This window comes from Anomaloglossus baeobatrachus, chromosome 1, assembly GCF_048569485.1.
Source record: "Anomaloglossus baeobatrachus isolate aAnoBae1 chromosome 1, aAnoBae1.hap1, whole genome shotgun sequence".
NCBI lineage: Eukaryota > Metazoa > Chordata > Amphibia > Anura > Aromobatidae > Anomaloglossus > Anomaloglossus baeobatrachus.
In genome coordinates, this window is record NC_134353.1 from 266790242 (window position 1) to 266805594 (window position 15353).

At 49.3% G+C, this 15353-nt stretch overlaps 1 protein-coding gene across 13 annotated transcripts in view; it reads right to left on the reverse strand.

Moving 5' to 3' along the window:
• CAMK2D (calcium/calmodulin dependent protein kinase II delta) overlaps nt 1-12152 on the reverse strand; it is a 288538-nt gene extending 276386 nt beyond the window's left edge. For 8 of the 13 annotated variants that reach the window (XM_075349962.1, XM_075349947.1, XM_075349930.1 and 5 more), the window contains exon 1: nt 11591-12150. In XM_075349962.1, the coding sequence (XP_075206077.1) occupies nt 11591-11652 (62 nt within the window). In that variant the 5' untranslated portion in view covers nt 11653-12150. Of the gene's footprint in view, nt 1-11590 lie in introns of all 13 variants that reach the window. The other 5 variants (XM_075349996.1, XM_075350006.1, XM_075349989.1 and 2 more) reach the window with 2 other exon arrangements.
• Between the last annotated feature and the right edge of the window lie 3201 nt (nt 12153-15353).

The window sequence follows — 15353 nt, forward strand, 5'->3', positions numbered from 1 at the left end:
AATACAGAACTGCCCTACACTTTATGAATGGTACTGTGAGACGTCCCTGCATTATGGTTTGTTTTTTTTCTGGTTACACTGTTTACTGAATCGAATACATTATTTTATACTTCCTTCGATAGATTATACTTGTACCAACACAGTGATACCAAATCTATATTTGTTTGTTTTTATTGTTTTATTCTTAATGGGGCAAATTTGTTTTTATTTTTTCATATTTTTAAATACATTTTTCTTTTTTTATTGTGTTTAATACTCACCTAAAGGATCTTGAAGATGCAATAGTCTGATAGCATGTGGTATACATAACCGTGCATCAGCACTGCTATGTATAGTGAAAATCACAATCTCCTTTGAATACCAGTTAAATGCTGCCTTTCACAGGAGTATCATAAGGACAGGCATGGGGTCTTCAGCAGACCCTTGGCTGTCATGGCAACCCATCGGCATCCCGCAATCATCTTATGGGCTTGCGACATGATGCGCCCTCTGAGGGTGTATGTTAAATGCTGCTGTTAGATTGACAGTCGCATTTGACAGGTTGACAGCCATGGGTTGAGCAGTTAACGGCAATGAATTCAGCTATCATCTGCCGGGAAAGATGCAGGCTCGGTATGTGAGCCCACACCAAAGGCAAAAACACAACATTTGATGTAAGTTTATGTCATATGTCGTGAAGGGGTTAAGCACACAGTGGGCAGGAGTTTTTATGGAAACACATCTGTGGAGACACGGGGGTCAGTGGGTGCTCTCGTCCGCTGGCCCGGCCGCCATTAGAAAGACAGCATTGCCCAGGGCTCATCCCAACTGAACGCCCGACCTCCTTAACCGTGGGTGGAACACTACTCAGACAACACAGGGTGAGGGAATCACAATATTAATACTGTATTGGATCCCCAAACAATTAACGGCACATAGCACATAACCACCAAAACCACAGAATGTAACCGGCAACAGAGTCTCACCCTTCTGCTGGCTCACCAGGGATTACAATGTCCGTGCCTCAGAGCTTGCAGGGCTACTTACCTCAAACCAGCAGCACCCCGCTTTCGGCGGGCACCCACCGAGAATGGAATAACGCCAGATTTAGGAAGTTGGCCGAGGTCCGCAAAACCTGTAGTCAGGTGACTGGATTGTCCAAAGCTGCATTCCATCCTTTCGCAGCCCTTGATAGCTCAGCCGAATCCTTGCATTCAATGCTGAACCCCATGTAGTGTTATAATCCAGGTTCGGTTATGGCTTGCCAATCGGATCCACAGGACCTAGATTGGTATCATGTAGCAAGAGTCTACCCGGGCAATGGACAGTCCTTCTTATTCCCCTGAGCTCTCCATTCAGATGATTGGGGTCTTCACGATTGGTGGATAAGACTGGGCTCTTATTAGCTGGATTTCAAGCCATATACAAAATATCCCTAGTAGTAATGATCTCTAGCAGAGACGAGGGAGAGGCACCTAAAGGCCACGTCTCACTAAGCAACATCGCTGCAGAGGCACGACTTTTGTGACGTAGCAGCGATGTTGCTAGCGATGTTGCTGTGTGTGACATCCAGCAACAACCTGGCCCCTGCTGTGAGGTCGTTGGTTGTTGCTGAATGTCCTGGACCATTTTTTAGTTGTTGCTCTCCCGCTGTGAAGCACAGATCGCTGTGTGTGACAGCGAGACAGCAACAACTGAATGTGCAGGCAGCAGGGAGCCGGCTTCTGCGGACGCTGATAACCAATGTAAATATCGGGTAACCAATAAGCCCTTACCTTGGTTACCCGATATTTACCTTCGTTACCAGCGCCCGCCGCTCTCACGCCGTCAGTGCCGGCTCCTGCTTTCTGCACACATAGCCAGACTACACATCAGGTAATTAACCCGATGTGTACTCTAGCTAGGAGTGCAGGGAGCCAGCGCTAAGCGGTGTGCGCTGGTAACCAAGGTAAATATCGGGTTGGTTATCCGATATTTACCTTAGTTACCAGGCGCAGCATCGCTTCCGTGCATCGCTGCTGGCTGCGGGCTGGTCACTGGTGAGATCTGCCTGTTTGACAGCTCACCAGCAACCCGTGTAGCGACGCTCCAGCTATCCCTGCCAGGTCAGGTTGCTGGTGGGATCGCTGGAGCGTTGCTTAGTGTGACGGTACCTTAAGTTACATCGCAATACAATGGGAGGTTCGCAAAATTGATTTGTCTGGGTATCTGACCTTCACTGGCCAAGGCAATTACATGAGTCAACAAAAATTGTAACACTATACTCCTAAGGGTACCTTCACACTTAGCGATGCAGCAGCGATCCGACCAGCGATCTGACCTGGTCAGGATCGCTGCTGCATCGCTACATGGTCGCTGGTGAGCTGTCAAACAGGCAGATCTCACCAGCGACCAGTGAACAGCCCCCAGCCAGCAGCGACGTGCAAGCGACGCTGCGCTTGCACGGAGCCGCCGTCTGGAAGCTGCGGAGACTGGTAACTAAGGTAAACATCGGGTATGGTTACCCGATGTTTACATTAGTTACCAGTGTGAGCAGGGAGCAGGGAGCCGCGCACACTGAGCGCTGGCTCCTTGCTCTCCTAGCTGCTGTACACATCGGGTTAATTAACCCGATGTGTACAGCAGCTACATGTGCAGAGAGCCGGAGCCGGCAGCACAGGCAGCGTGAGAGCTGCAGAGGCTGGTAACTAAGGTAAATATCGGGTAACCACCTTGGTTACCCGATGTTTATCTTGGTTACAAGCTTACCTCAGCTGTCAGATGCCGGCTCCTGCTCCCTGCTCGCTTCATTTCGTCGCTCTCCTCGCTGTCACACACAGCGATCTGTGTGTCACAGCAGGAGAGCGGCTTTGAAGAAAACGAACCAGGGCTGTGTGTAACGAGCAGCGATCTCGCAGCAGGGGCCAGATCGCTGCTCAGTGTCACACACAGCGAGATCGCTAATGAGGTCACTGCTGCGTCACAAAAAGCGTGACTCAGCAGCGATCTCGGCAGTGAGCTCGCTGTGTGTGAAGCACCCCTAAGAGTTTTGTAGAAACAATGAGGAGCTTTTCCCCGTCTATAAACAAACTATCTTCATTTCTGCCTGAATTTTAAGAAATTTAACCCATGCTAAGCACTGACAGTCCATGTCGTCACAACATCCACTTTGCTTGGGCAGTTAAACATAGATTTTCCGCACCATAAAGTGCACCATTTGTACTACGTAGGAACATGGCATTTAAGTACAATTGCTAGGACTCAGAAGCATCATGTGAGCAAGCTATTTCTAACTGCTTCATGTTTAATCTGGTAGCAGAGAAGCACACAGCGCTGTCATCTCACAGGGGCGATCACTACCACCTCTGTCAGTAGAGATGAGCTGGAAGCTCACATTGACAGCACACAACTACGGAATACAGATAGAACAGGGGGCCTCCAGTACACACAAAGCCGTCATCCTGAGAGGGTGTAAATGGAACCAACCACCAGCATTTTACAATATGAAGTAACGTCAGAGCCATACAGGCACTAGGATGCTGAATCCAGGCATACCTTTTGTTGGAAAATTGAATGCTTGGTTGCTGAAATATCTGTAATCAAAGTTCCAGAGATGCACTGCTCTTTGATTGACGGGTGCATTGGGGGTAGGCCTTTGTGGGTCGGGTCCTCTGTGCATATTCCTCCGGCATCTTGTTTGGCATGCTCCCTTTTCTTTATTTAAAAGGGTGGTTCACTACTCTGCAATAGTGGCCACATCCCTGTAAAACTGATAGGGAAGGCTTTTTTAAAATACCTTGTTCAGACAATTCTGAGAACCGGTCATGTCAACTTCCAGTTGAGCTGACATTTCCAAGCCCGGCCCCAGTCTCCCTGAGTGACTTGGCTGTGGGCGGCGTTTCACCGCTCATCACAAACCCAACATCACAGTGCAGCATGTCGCGCACACTCTCCTTTCCGGCAGAGCGCCGCAAGCAGGAGCGATGCTGGACTGTGATGCGCGGTGAAATTCCACCCTCAGACCTGTCACTCAGGGAGACTGGGGCTGGCTGCAGTGGTGTCAGGTCAACAAAAAGTTGATAATGTAAGGGGTAGTCGGACCCCTGGTAGTGAAGGAGCGGTTTTTTCCCCCCCTGAAGATGCCACAGTAGTATGGTGGCAAATTGTAAATGTTAATGGTAAAATGTTACCTGTCAAACTGTTTCCCCACTAGGTGCCAGTGTAGAGCAGTGGTTCCCCTGGTAACAGTGGCAGGGAAGGAGGGGCAGGGCAGCCTAGGTGGGGAAGGAAGGGAGGTCTCTGAATGCAGAGTAGTGTGCAGTGAGATGTGACTGGAGAAAGAAGTCTGAGGTGACGGGGCAGAGTGTGGAAGTGGTGCAGTGGCAGAAGAAGTGGAAGAGTCAAGACTAGTCCCAAAGCCGGTAGGGTGTACTACAGTGCAGTCCAGCTATCAGGGGGATAACAAGTGGCCCCTGCAGGCGAAGGGTAGTGCCCTGACAAAGAAGTGAAGGTAAATGGGAACGCCCGTAGAAAACAAGTGAAGTAGTTCCCCGGCAAAGAAGTGGAGAGGTGAGAACTTATCCGGAGCTGGTAGAGTGTGCTAGATCTGCCCTACAGTGAAACAGGGTTCAGAGTACAGCTACTAGGGGGTTAACGTATGTCCCCTGCAGGTGAGGGAAAGTTACCGGGGAAAGAGGAAACCGTCAGCAAGAAGTGTAACCTGTAAACCGAAGTGACTTGATGCTGAAGGGTGTAAAAAAAAGAGTGGAAGTTGTGCTCAATAAAATGTTTCTTGGTTCATCAACTGCCTGTCTGTGGCTCTTTACTGGGAGTGGTGAAGAGGCCTGTGAGCCGAGAGAAAAAGGTGTTACCAAGAAGCAAATGGCTCACATGGAAGCGTCCCTGCCACCTACACTCTGCCCCACAACACCTCTGTTTTAACAGTGACGGCTGGGCCAGGGGTCAGCCTGTCGCCCACAGGGCGAGAGACCACGACTACACCCCCTGAGGCACCCCCTGCCCCCGTTACAATGTGACATCACCGAATTTCAGAGGTCACGGAGTCTGGGGGGGGTCACTTCTTGGGATTGAGCGGACCCCAATAGTGCTGAACAAGTTATTTGAAAAAGTCTTCCCCATCAGTTTTACAGAGATGTGGCCACTATTGCAGAGTAGGGAACCACCCCTATAAATATCATGCCACGCCACCATTGCTGCTGTCATGCAATATGGCACTGCCTTTACTTCATATAGCAAAATGGTGGTTGGTTCCCTGCTATCATGCTAAAAATAATAAAAAAAAAACAAAAAAAAACACAGAAGTACTGATGCACCAGAAAAGTCGGCCAACTTTTTTTTTCTACCTAAAATCTAGTGTACGTCCCTTATTAATGGGAATCTGTCACCAGGTTATTGCTCCCTCATCTGAGAGCAGTATTAGGGTAAGTACACACAGTGCGTTTTTGCGCGTTTTTCAGGTGCGTTTTTGGCCTCAAAACTGCATGACTTTGCTTCCCCAGCAAAGTCTATGAGTTTTCATTTTTGCTGTCCGCACACAACTTTTTTTTTTAAGCTGCGTTTTTGAGCTTAAAAAAAAAAAATGGACATGTCAATTCTTTCCTGCGTTTTTCTGCGTTTTTCCCCCATACAATGCATTGGGAAAACGCAGCAAAATGCAGAGATCAAAAACGCAGCAAAACGCAGCCAAAAATGCACCAAATCGTGGTAAAAACGCACGCGTTTTTTGCCGCGTTTTTTTGCCGCGGGTGCGTTTTTGTGTGTTTTTAGCAGCCAAAAACGCAGCATCAAAAAAACGCAGCGTGTGCACATAGCCTAATAGAGTAGAGATAGGGACCCTGATTCCAGCGATGTGTCACTTACTGAGCTGTTTGCGGTCATTTTGATAAAATGAATGTTTTCTCTGCAGGTCTAGCAGTTATACAGAGCTCATGAATATGCTGGACTACCTGGCACCAGGCCAAGTAATAATAATAATATATAATATTTATTCAGTTATATAGCGATATTAATTCCATAGCGCTTTACATAAATTAGCAATGCTGTCCCCATTTGGGTCACAATCTAAGGTCCCTATCTGAATATCTTTGGAGGGTCGGGAGGAAACCCACGCAAACACTGGAAGAACATACAAACTCCTTGCAGATGTTGTCAAGTAGTTCTCTAATGAGGCTGAACTGCTTAGATTAAGTGACACACTGATGGAATCAGTGCCTCTGCCCCTACATTATGCTGTTTTCAGATTAGGTGGCAAAAACCTGGTGACAGATTCCCTTTAAATCCAGCCCTATGAGTTGTGACCCCAAAATGTTCCTTAAAGCACAAGAATTAATGTCCTCTGTAAATGGAAAAAGAAAAAAAAAAATCAATCAATCAGCGTTTCAGAAAAATGATGCCGTTCCAGAGTATTCAGAGTCCCAGCATTGAAAGGTCACAGCACATCACGTGTCCAAAGATTATGCAAGGGGAATTCTCCGTAGGTATTAATGCTTCTTCTGATTGCACAAATCAAGCATGAATATAATGAGCTCCCAAAGGCCATAACAATGGGAAACGTCCCGCAAATGACTGTAAATACAGGGCTGAGACACAAGGTAATGGAGAATTCCTTCCACTGACTAGCATTCCATGTGACTGAATCAGCACAGGCGATTGTGTAGGAAATACTGCGCTTTCACATGATCTAAGGCTAGCCGTGGCGGCAGAAGAGACTGGCCATGACCGTGCCAGACATTGCTCCTACTTTTCTATGTAGCCGATATCTTGGGCGAGGGATTCCCCGCTCAGGAGACATCATTGTGGGAGCATGAGATGTCTCCGCATCCATCTGTTGGCTGATAGTCATATTACATATACGCTGTCAGTGCTGATAACCCTACACATAACAGGAACCGTTTCCTGCCCTGATACCAACAGATAACATGGTGGCTTGTGTGTCCCTATGCCTTGTCACTGGCCATTCATATGCAAAGCACAGTCATTTATGCAGAACATCCGTCATACAGAATATATTTATTAGATGCAATCGTCCCTGTATAAACGATGCATCACCCTAAGGAAACACAGAATGCATAAACCCATGATGGTGACCTCACACAGCCTTGTAATATATGTACTATAGGGAGATCGGAGTGAACATATACTGCAGCCATAGCTGTTGGCACATCAGGGCTCCCATGTGGCGGTGTGATATTGTAAGACAAGCTGAAGATGTCTGTAAAGAAGTCGTGAAGGATGGCAATGCAAGCAGCGCAGGCAAGTATAGACCTAGTTACAAGAAACTTACACAAAAATGTATTTCACTAATTTCTGAACATCCCAGAATGGCACTCGGGCTTCAGAATAGGATAAAAGGCAGCACCGTCTCTGCACCACTCAGATAGGGATATGAGGGTCTACCCATTGCCGATGACCACTCAGCTTTCAGTCACTACTCCTCTCCTGGCCCTACAGGGTCTCCAGAAGATCTGCATGTCTTGGCTCAACCCTTCTAGTCGCTCTTTCTGGACCCCTTAAGGCTGCGTGCCCACAATCAGTCTTTGCAGCATTTTGGATGTAGCGTGTGTTTGCTGCGTCCAAAACGCTGTGTTGTAAAGTACAAGCACAGTGGATGGGATTTATAGAAATCCCGTGCCCACTGCGCTTGTTTTTTCCGCAGCAAACACTGACCTGCGGAGCGTCTTTCCATGTCAATTGTTTGCTGCAGATTCACATGCGTCCTCCGTAGGTAAAACACAAGCAACAGACCGCAGCGCACTGAACCCTGATCATGGGTACGAGCAGCTGCATTTGCCTGCGGAGGAGACTCGCGGCCCTGTAGGTCAGGACCCGCTGCACCTAGGACGCATTGAGGGTGGGCACATACCCTTAGAGATCTGGACAGCCTGGATTACAACCCAGCTTGTAGCTTAGCTTCTTCACACGTACCTTTTAATCCGGACCCTAACGTGCACTCCGGCTGTACAGGTTGTCATGAAAACGATACCAGCCTTCTAATAAACTGATATGCCATTGCTGAGAACTAGAGATTGGAAGCCACATGCAACTTAGCCTGGGAATGTATAAAGGCATCAATCCAACGCACTTTCAGACAGATCTGCATTTGTGTTCAATCCTCAGTCGTAGCATGTTGGATTATTCGGTGAGCATTGCTGTTTGGTCCTTCTAACGGCAGCGCAGAACCAGTAAATGCAGTACGGAATGACGCTTTCAGTCTACGCGTTTCAAAGTGTCCAACTTGGTCAGCATGCTGTTGTCCTGATGAAAACGTTGGAAACTTCGAAACGCGTAGATTGAACAAAGCATCACTCCATTTATTCTTCTAACGACAGTGCAGTACCAAACACCAATCCTCACTGTATATCCATCCACTGTTTCTACATGTCCTCTCTTTCCACCCTGAGGTCAGCATATTCAGGATCCACCTAAACCCACTCTCCCAGATAAGGCCCAGCGCGCATTTTCTTTTCATATCGGATTATTACTAGACAGGTGTCATTTGTATTGTTGTTTTAGGACCTACACAGCCATAAAGCTAGCTTGATTAGTAAAATCGCCTTGGCAGGTTCCCTTAAATTGGTATACACTAACACAAGCAACATATTACAGCACAGCTTTATTAGTCGCATGCCTAAGCACAGAGCAAACCTTACATGCCTGAGAGATAGGGCCAAATATTTTTGATAATGATGGGATGCATTAAAACGTAACAGTGCCATCGCTCCCCTTAGTCTCTATAACTAGGTGTGTGCTTTCAACATTAATTTTCTCCAAATGTTTAATGCTGAACTGATAACAGGATGTAATATATATATATACACACACCTCTCTCTCATATTATTATATATATATATATATGAGAGAGAGAGGGGTAGAGAATATATATATATATATATATATATATATATATATATATATATATATATATATATATATATATATATATATATATAAAATCTATTAATGTTTTGAAAATTCACTTTTCAATTCAAGGGTATTTGGCACCTAACGAGTTACCTGTTAAGTCCGGGTGGGCGTTATCAGGCAGTGTACTCTGGAGGCGTGTACTTATTCTCCCTATATAATGCTGACCAATCATAAGCAGGCAGCAGCACACTAGAAAAAGGACACGCCCCACGATGTCTTAGAGGGGATCCCAGCAGCTCACCTCTTGATGCTTGGCACGAGGCGCCTTCACATGTCATGTTTCCAGTACACGCGGTATCCGTGTTTTTGATGGATATCACACACTCATTATAACCTATAGGGCTGTACATGTCTGTATTTTTACTCAGACCATGTGTACATGCAAAACTCACGGAGACATGTTGATTTTTTTTTTTTTCAGCAGAACGAATGACAAAGACCAAAACAAGTCTATGGGTCCATGAAAAACACATACAGCAGACCGGCGACATCCATGCGTCATCCGTGTTTAACACTGAAAAGTATAGGAGAATCTTTGCAATTTCTTTACCCATCGGTGAAAAATAGCCACTGCCCTCAGTTATGACATGCAGCATGTTTTGTTGCATGCTGTAATGCAGGGGTATTCTCTATAAAAGCATTGCTCCGAGTGAGTATAGTGCCGTATGGAGGAACCATATGGCAGCACATGGATTGCCAGAGGGGCAGAATAACAGTAGGGCCTTGCTCAATTTCTATCGGTATGAGGCTCTGTTCAGTTTTATCAGGTTTCCATTATTTTTTGAGAGGACATTCGAAAACAATATAATGGATTCCATTAGACGTGCCATCCATCAGAGATCGTGGCGGAGCAGAAGTGACAGCAGTGTGAACAGGGCTCTCCTGACACCATGTGACTGTATAGCACCAGGGGCCAGTATGGGGGCCGCACTCGGGGGCCTTACAGGGGGTCGCTCAGCAGCAGGACACTTTGTGCTTTAATAAGCTTTCTCCACTAGACAAACTGCAGAAATAAAAGTGTACAAATGCCATATCCTGGCCGGGTTTCACCATTTATTAGAGCCAGTCTTCATGAGTGGCAGGTCCTCTCCTCAGTACATGGATCCAGGCTCTATACTAAGGGTACATACACCGACAGCCCCTCATAGGGGGTGTGACACGGGATTCACTGCACTTACACAGCAGGTTAAGCTATTCTCCTCTGTTATCAGCTGGATCATCATGAATACATGGCACAGGAGCTTTGTATATAGCATTAGCATAAATGTAGACCGGGGAGTAAATGTCATCTACAGGGGAGATGCAGGCATGTTCTCTCCATGTACGTGTGACATAGGACAGGATATAGTGTGCAACTATGGAAAGCTCAGAACTATTCACACGACACTGTACATCTGCAGCCTGACTACAGGCGAGGATAGGATACCGCGGATCTACAGATGTGTACAAGTACTGCACATGCAATTATGTGGAGATACACCGCCTATAGATACAGAGGAGATACACCGCCTATAGATACAGAGGAGATACACCGCCTATAGATACAGAGGAGGTACACCGCCTATAGATACAGAGGAGATACACCGCCTATAGATACAGAGGAGATACACCGCCTATAGATACAGAGGAGGTACACCGCCTATAGATACAGAGGAGGTACACCGCCTATAGATACAGAGGAGATACACCGCCTATAGATACAGAGGAGATACACCGCCTATAGATACAGAGGAGATACACCGCCTATAGATACAGAGGAGGTACACCGCCTATAGATACAGAGGAGGTACACCGCCTATAGATACAGAGGAGATACACCGCCTATAGATACAGAGGAGATACACCGCCTATAGATACAGAGGAGATACACCGCCTATAGATACAGATGAGATACACCGCCTATAGATACAGATGAGGTACACCGCCTATAGATACAGATGAGGTACACCGCCTATAGATACAGATGAGGTACACCGCCTATAGATACAGATGAGGTACACCGCCTATAGATACAGATGAGGTACACCGCCTATAGATACAGATGAGATACACCGCCTATAGATACAGATGAGGTACACCGCCTATAGATACAGATGAGGTACACCGCCTATAGATACAGATGAGATACACCGCCTATAGATACAGATGAGGTACACCGCCTATAGATACAGATGAGGTACACCGCCTATAGATACAGATGAGGTACACCGCCTATAGATACAGATGAGGTACACCGCCTATAGATACAGATGAGGTACACCGCCTATAGATACAGATGAGGTACACCGCCTATAGATACAGATGAGATACACCGCCTATAGATACAGATGAGGTACACCGCCTATAGATACAGATGAGGTACACCGCCTATAGATACAGATGAGGTACACCGCCTATAGATACAGATGAGATACACCGCCTATAGATACAGATGAGATACACCGCCTATACAGATGAGATACACCGCCTATAGATACAGATGAGGTACACCGCCTATAGATACAGATGAGGTACACCGCCTATAGATACAGATGAGATACACTGCCTATAGATACAGATGAATGTACCGTCGGTGCCTCTCGTCTATATTGTATAGGTGAGCTACACTGGATGAGAGAAGTCTTGCACCACGGATGAGCTATACACTATACATAGGTGCCCGGTACGGACAGGTGGAGTCAGCACTTACTTCCCGAGCTCCTCGAAGAGTTGGTACTCGTCGGTAAACCTGGTGCAGGTGGTAGAAGCCATGCCGCCGCCGCCCCCCGGTTTCCTCCGCGGGTGGTGCAGGGTCGGGGTGCTGGGAGACGCGCAGCAGCGAACACACGGGAAGCGACAGCGGCGGAAGGGGCGAGGGCGCAGGACTGCTCTGAGCCTGCCAGGACCACTGCCGGGACCACCACCGTTCTCCTTCACCCCCTCTCCTCCGCCGCCTCTCCACCTCTGGACTCGTAGCACGGTCACCGCCCTCCGTTCCTTATCACTTAGCGTCGTCTCTCCTTACTGTCACTTGTGTGTGGCTGACACATTAATAACGGCAGGAGCTCCCGACATCAAACACAGCTGCTGGGGCAAGTAGCCAGGGCGACCAACTTCTACCAGAGCAAGTCACCCCAGAGGTGTGCGACTCCTGAGACGCAGATAACCCCAGGACCGCTACCTGTCCCGCCGCCCTGCTGCTGAGAACCCAGGAAGAGCGGCTCAAGGTTCTGTTCTGTAGGTAGATGTGCTCAGCGTATGAGCCTCCCAGCCCAGCAGAGAGGGGGCGACGGCGCCCTCTGGCGGCCACACAGCGGCACATGCCGGCATAGGGGGATGGGAGAATCCGTGCACACTGATCACAGGAAGCGCTGCTCTGCTCACTAGTGTCAGGACTCTGCTGCTCTGCTCACTGGTGTCAGGACTCTGCTGCTCTGCTCACTGGTGTCAGGACTCTGCTGCTCTGCTCACTGGTGTCAGGACTCTGCTGCTCTGCTCACTGGTGTCAGGACTCTGCTGCTCTGCTCACTAGTGTCAGGACTCTGCTGCTCTGCTCACTAGTGTCAGGACTGTGCTGCTCTGCTCACTAGTGTCAGGACTCTGCTGCTCTGCTCACTAGTGTTAGGACTGTGCTGCTCTGCTCACTGGTGTCAGGACTCTGCTGCTCTGCTCACTAGTGTCAGGACTCTGCTGCTCTGCTCACTGGTGGAAGGACTCTGCTGCTCTGCTCACTGGTGTCAGGACTCTGCTGCTCTGCTCACTGGTGTCAGGACTCTGCTCACTAGTGTCAGGGCTCTGCTCACTAGTGTCAGGACTCTGCTGCTCTGCTCACTGGTGTCAGGACTCTGCTGCTCTGCTCACTGGTGTCAGGACTCTGCTGCTCTGCTCACTAGTGTCAGGACTCTGCTGCTCTGCTCACTAGTGTGAGGACTCTGCTGCTCTGCTCACTAGTGTCAGGACTCTGCTGCTCTGCTCACTAGTGTCAGGACTCTGCTGCTCTGCTCACTAGTGTCAGGACTCTGCTGCTCTGCTCACTGGTGTCAGGACTCTGCTGCTCTGCTCACTAGTGTCAGGACTCTGCTGCTCTGCTCACTGGTGGAAGGACTCTGCTGCTCTGCTCACTGGTGTCAGGACTCTGCTGCTCTGCTCACTGGTGTCAGGACTCTGCTGCTCTGCTCACTGGTGGAAGGACTCCACTGTTCTGCTCACTAGTGTCAGGACTGCTCTGCTCACTAGTGTCAGGACTGTGCTCCTCTCCTCACTAGTGTCAGGACTGTGCTTCTCTGCTCACTAGTGTCAGGACTGCGCTGCTCTGCTCACTAGTGTCAGGACTGCGCTGCTCTGCTCACTAGTGTCAGGACTGCGCTGCTCTGCTCACTAGTGTCAGGACTGCGCTGCTCTGCTCACTAGTGTCAGGACTCTGCTGCTCTGCTCACTAGTGTCAGGACTCTGCTGCTCTGCTCACTAGTGTCAGGACTCTGCTGCTCTGCTCACTAGTGTCAGGACTCTGCTGCTCTGCTCACTAGTGTCAGGACTCTGCTGCTCTGCTCACTGGTGTCAGGACTCTGCTGCTCTGCTCACTAGTGTCAGGACTCTGCTGCTCTGCTCACTGGTGGAAGGACTCCACTGTTCTGCTCACTAGTGTCAGGACTGCGCTGCTCTCCTCACTAGTGTCAGGACTGCCCTGCTCTGCTCACTGGTGTCAGGACTGCCCTGCTCTGCTCACTGGTGTCAGGACTCTGCTGCTCTGCTCACTGGTGTCAGGACTCTGCTGCTCTGCTCACTAGTGTGAAGACTGCTCTGCTCACTAGTGTCAGGACTGTGCTCCTCTCCTCACTAGTGTCAGGACTGCGCTGCTCTGCTCACTAGTGTCAGGACTGTGCTTCTCTGCTCACTAGTGTCAGGACTGCGCTGCTCTGCTCACTAGTGTCAGGACTCTGCTGCTCTGCTCACTGGTGGCAGGACTCTGCTGCTCTGCTCACTAGTGTGAGGACTGCTCTGCTCACTACTGTCAGGACTGTGCTCCTCTCCTCACTAGTGTCAGGACTGCGCTGCTCTCCTCACTAGTGTCAGGACTGCGCTGCTCTGCTCACTGGTGTCAGGACTCTGCTGCTCTGCTCACTAGTGGCAGGACTCCGCTGCTCTGCTCACTAGTGTGAGGACTGCTCTCCTCACTAGTGTCAGGACTGTGCTTCTCTGCTCACTAGTGTCAGGACTGCGCTGCTCTGCTCACTAGTGTCAGGACTCTGTTGCTCTGCTCACTAGTGTCAGGACTCTGCTGCTCTGCTCACTAGTGTCAGGACTGCGCTGCTCTCCTCACTAGTGTCAGGACTGCGCTGCTCTGCTCACTGGTGTCAGGGCTCTGCTGCTCTGCTCACTGGTGTCAGGGCTCTGCTGCTCTGCTCACTAGTGTGAGGACTGCTCTGCTCACTAGTGTCAGGACTGTGCTCCTCACTAGTGTCAGGACTCTGCTGCTCTGCTCACTAGTGTCAGGACTGGCGCTGCTCTGCTCACTAGTGTCAGGACAGCACTGCTCTGCTCACTGGTGGAAGGACTCCACTGTTCTGCTCACTAGTGTGAGGGACTGCTCTGCTCACTAGTGTCAGGACTGCGCTGCTCTGCTCACTGCTGTCAGGACTCTGCTGCTCTGCTCACTGGTGGCAGGACTCCACTGTTCTCCTCACTAGTGTGAGTACTGCTCTGCTCACTAGTGTCAGGACTGTGCTCGTCTGCTCACTAGTGTCAGGACTCTGCTGCTCTGATCACTAGTGCAGGACTCCGCTGTTCTGCCTCACTAATGTGAGGACTGCTCTGCTCACTAGTGTCAGGACTGTGCTGCTCTGCTCACTAGTGTCAGGACTGTGCTTCTCTGCTCACTAGTGTCAGGACTGCGCTGCTCTGCTCACTAGTGTCAGGACTGCGCTGCTCTGCTCACTAGTGTCAGGACTCTGCTGCTCTGTTCACTGCTGTCAGGACTCTGCTGCTCTGCTCACTAGTGTCAGGACTAGTGATGAGCGAGTACTAAAAAGCTCGGGTGCTCGAGGCTCGGGCCGAGCCACCCAAGATACTCGTGTACTCGGCCCGAGCACCGAGCCCAATGTTATCCTATGGGAGACCCAGTATTTTTGTGAAATGACCACGGCAGCATGGAGAAACCATAAAACTGTAAATTAAAAAAAAAACGTACGTGTGTGTGTAAGCGTGCATATATATATACACGCGGAGTGGAGTGCGGGAGGGGCCGTAGCCGAGCGGGGAAGTGTCGGGCTAAAGGCACGGTCATGCTGTGAGGGCCGGCCAATCACTGCAATTCCACAACAGGGCTGTGGCATTGCATTGGTCTGCCAGCCAATCCCTGCATAAGGGCTGGCTCTAAAAAGAGCGCCAACATGAAGACCACGAGTACAGCACGAGTATCGCGAGATTACTCGGTCCCCGCCGAGTAGCCCGAGTACATTGATACTCGTGCGAGT